Genomic DNA, 3,842 nt, shown 5'->3' on the forward strand with positions numbered 1-3,842 from the left:
ATGCCTACCCCTCCCCCTTTCCACCTGCGTATGCCTGCTACTCCCCCGCCCCCCTGCACGTGCCTGCCCCTCATTCTGCCCACCTGTGTGTGCCTACCCCTTCCCCTGCCCCTCTTCCCACCCATCTGTGCATGCCTATCCCTCCTTCTGCCCACCTGCGTGTGCTTGCCCCTCGGTCCGTATTTTCATATTTTACTTTTTTTTTTGCATGGAAATAATTTTACATTCAAATTACAAATTCTTAGGCATAACTCCTGATAACTGTCCAATATTTATTAAATCTAATAATAAACTTTAAATAAAAAATCTGTTTAAACAAGGGTGCATAAAAATACTAAAACCTGTAACATAACTGTGCAGTAGCATATATAATATAAAGATTTCTTGGTACTGAATCCAACACAAAATTATTTGAATTTCCCGCCTTGCCTCCCGCCCGCACCGACCTCACCGGGGAAACCCCGGGAACGTCACTTCACTTGCCGGCTGAAGTTAGGAGCAAGAAGACGACTCCGGGGGACACCAAAGGAACAAGGTGAGTGGTGTTTTTTTTATGTTTTTGGAAACCCCTAGTAACACTTAGGAATACCACCAGGGGGGTTATATACCCTCCTACCCTGGGGGCAGTAAAATATTAAGCACAACTGTCACCAGTTCTGTAATATCAGAGCAGTCCACCAATGGGTGGAGTCTAGAAGACATAACCCCCTCCCCCGCTGCAGCTGGTGACTTTGCCCTCTTTGGTGTATTTCCTAATTTATATCCAGAAAGAGATCTGTGTCATGCAGCATGTGTGTGATAGATAGAAGATGATAATGACACCCCCAGACCTACCCCCTGTGGTACCTACCTGTGCCCAGCTTGTCCGCACCAAGTTCAGGCATGGGGGCGCCGGGGGAGCCTCTGCAGTTAAAGAAGATGGATTGTCGGGGGACACCTGGGGACAGAGAAGATCAGTGAGGTCACAATATTTCTTCTAGGACATCAAAGAAGCACAAAATTCTCCCATAATACACCACAAAGGGACCCCGTCTATGTCACATGGTCTGGCAGGGGCAGGAAGGTGTGGGGAGTACACAGCTTACACCTGCAGGGTCTGGGACCACACAAGGGCCCTCAGCCCTGGGAAATACAAAGTAAATCATCCAACATATCCGTCCTTCTCAGAGATTAGAAATAGGATTCCCCCCTTAACCTGAGGCCCCACCCCGAAAGAACAGGTGAAAGGTCAGACTATGTTGTCCCAGTCCTAAAATATTTAGCATTGCACTCCCCCTTCCCCCAGAAGCAAACTGTCCCAAAATAACAAAGAGAACCTGTTAGTCACTTGAAATTTTACCAACTATTACACACCAATAACTGATGTCCTCAGTGATCCTTGGGGGAGTGTCTCATCCTGGCCCTGCCCTAAACTCCTCCCACTCCTGAACTACAGAGAAGTGGGAGGCACAGAAAGCGAGGAGTATAAAATCTGCAAAAATTAAATATATGTTGTGTGATCTGCTTACAAATAGACATTTGGGTGCTTCCCCGTGATCGGGTATTGTGGGGCTCCCCACTTAGGATCTCCATCAATCAGCCAACTGAAAGATGTCACTAAGCAGCTCCTAGCCTCTTAAAGCAGCGGTCGCCAACCTTTTCGGTCCTGGGGACTACAAAAATTACCGGCTCCTGACCGCTGGCATGCCGGCGTCCCCCCATAGTGACGTCATAACTCAATAATCCCACAGATCTGAGCCTGCAATGGGAGAGTGGACCGTTTGTCGTGAAACACAGCCCACCCACTTCCCTGAGCCAGGGATTCGCACGGCTCAGGCTGCTCCATCCCCCCGGCGGGGTCCTTCTTCTGACCCCGCACAGGGGTGCACTGACCAGAGCCGCGGACCCCTAAAATCTCCTCACTACCAATCAGTGACCACTGTCTTAAAGGACTGAGGGAACCCAATGCAAACACCATTTATAGAAGCTGGAGCAGCTCCAAGGGGCGTGGAGCCCAGGGCTGACATCTGATTGGTGGACACCCAGGCAGGACACACCCACCAGGGATCTATGGAGAGCTAAGAAGTGTTTAACAGACAGATGAACAATCTAAATCCCACAACCAGCCAACTGAAATACAAATGTTTGGATTCCCTGAATATAAGCATTCTGATTGGTGCGTTGTTTTTGGGTAAAAGAATTGGAGGTCCAAGTACCAACGTACAAAACTTTAAAGTGGAATAAAAGTTCCATTATTTTTCCAGTTATTTAGGATCCATGATCAGTCCACCCAGTATTGTAGAAAGAGACAGCGATGTCCCCTCTGTAATAATCCCTCATTACTAGTATAATAGTGGGATGACCCACCCCCAGATACCCCTGGCTAGTATTTTATTGTGATGTCCACACCCCCAAATACCCCCAGCTATTATAAGAGTGGGATGTCCCCACCCCCAGATACCCCTGGCTAGTATTTTATTGGGATCTCCCCACCCCCAGATAACCCCGGCTAATATATTAGTGGGATGTGCCCGTCACCAGATACCCCAGCAGGTCTCACCAGGCTCGATGTAGAGTCCCTCCTGTTCCCCATCCAGTGAGCAGTGATGCCCTATAGTAGATGCCACCTGTTCCTCTAGGGGGGTGAGTTTAGTGTCTATGATGGGGGTGATCCCAGGAGCCGGTGGCACTTTGTTGGCGGTTCTGCGATGGGTGATTTTCCTCTTCACCTCCAGTCGGAGGTCCCTCCATTTGTGTTTGAGGTCATCGATGCTGCGCGGGGTGTAGCCGAGCTCGTTGACGTGTTTCTGGATTTGGTTCCATAGTTGGCTCCGCCTCAGGTTCCTCCGAGTGGACTCTGTGCGGAGCGCCTCCGAGCCATAGAGGGCGCTGAAGTGTGTCACCACGTACTTAACCAGCGTCTCCGTCTCCTCGTTGGAAAAATTGGCTTTCCTTTTCCTGCCGGTGAAGGGACTCGGCCCCAGGGGCTGCAACACCAAAGCATTCTTCACCTGGACGGCGGTGATGGTGGAGGTCTGGGGGACCGGCACGGCTGTGGTGACTAGCGTCATGGTGGTCGCCGTGGTAACTGGCGTCGCCGGGGGCTCCACAGGTTCCGGATTGGGCTCCTCTTTGGGCACAATGTTGGCCTCCATGGTGGGTGAGGTGGTGACGGTCTGGGAGGAGGTGCCCTCTGAGCTGCTCGCTTCAGACTCCACCATGGCAGAGTTCTCCTGGCGAACCACAGCTCTGGTGCCGATCCTGCGGGTGGGAACGATTCCCTCAGACATCGAGGCAGCCGGGTGGGGGGGTCACACTATCACCATGACAATCAGACCTGCGGGGGAGGGGAAACAAATATATTATTACCCTAGGGGGTATAAGGGGGTAAGACAACCAGTAATGGGCCCACTGTGCTAAAAAAGGAAGGGGGAGGGGACAGGGAGGAGTAAGGGGTACAGAAGGGGGAAATAATTCTGTCGGGATGTGAGGGGAAGGGGGGTATATTCGGGGGAGGGGGTATTTGGGGTAATAAACCAGCACAGACCCTCTGGACAGTTCAGGACTTTGCCTCCTGCGATATAAATGCAACAAACTTCCGGAGTCAGGCTCAGGGGCCCTTTATCTCCAGCAAGGGGCCAAATCTCCTCCACGGGGCCCCAGTGGGGGGCAGATGGGGTCAGTTTAGGAGCTGAGCTGGTGCTGTGGGGGGGTTCAGCGCTCTCACCCGCAGGAATATATCACAGGAGGGAGTGCACAGCAGCGTGGATAACTTCATCCAATCATGTGGGAGAATCTGATGCCCTCACAAGGCAGCCCGCCATGCACTCTGACTGGATTTTGGGCCAGCTGGGTATAACCTC

General features: G+C 51.6%; 1 protein-coding gene across 1 annotated transcript in view; it reads right to left on the minus strand.

Moving 5' to 3' along the window:
• Nucleotides 1-3,842, minus strand: part of LOC140331800 (uncharacterized) — a 6,894-nt gene that overhangs the window by 2,460 nt on the left and 592 nt on the right. The window contains exons 2-3 of the mRNA XM_072413101.1: nucleotides 2,540-3,316; nucleotides 851-937 (exon numbers count right to left, since the gene is read on the minus strand). Of these exons, the coding sequence (XP_072269202.1) occupies nucleotides 851-937; nucleotides 2,540-3,269 (817 nt within the window). The 5' untranslated portion in view covers nucleotides 3,270-3,316. The remainder of the gene's footprint in view (nucleotides 1-850; nucleotides 938-2,539; nucleotides 3,317-3,842) is intronic.

Source organism: Pyxicephalus adspersus, chromosome 5, assembly GCF_032062135.1.
Source record: "Pyxicephalus adspersus chromosome 5, UCB_Pads_2.0, whole genome shotgun sequence".
NCBI lineage: Eukaryota > Metazoa > Chordata > Amphibia > Anura > Pyxicephalidae > Pyxicephalus > Pyxicephalus adspersus.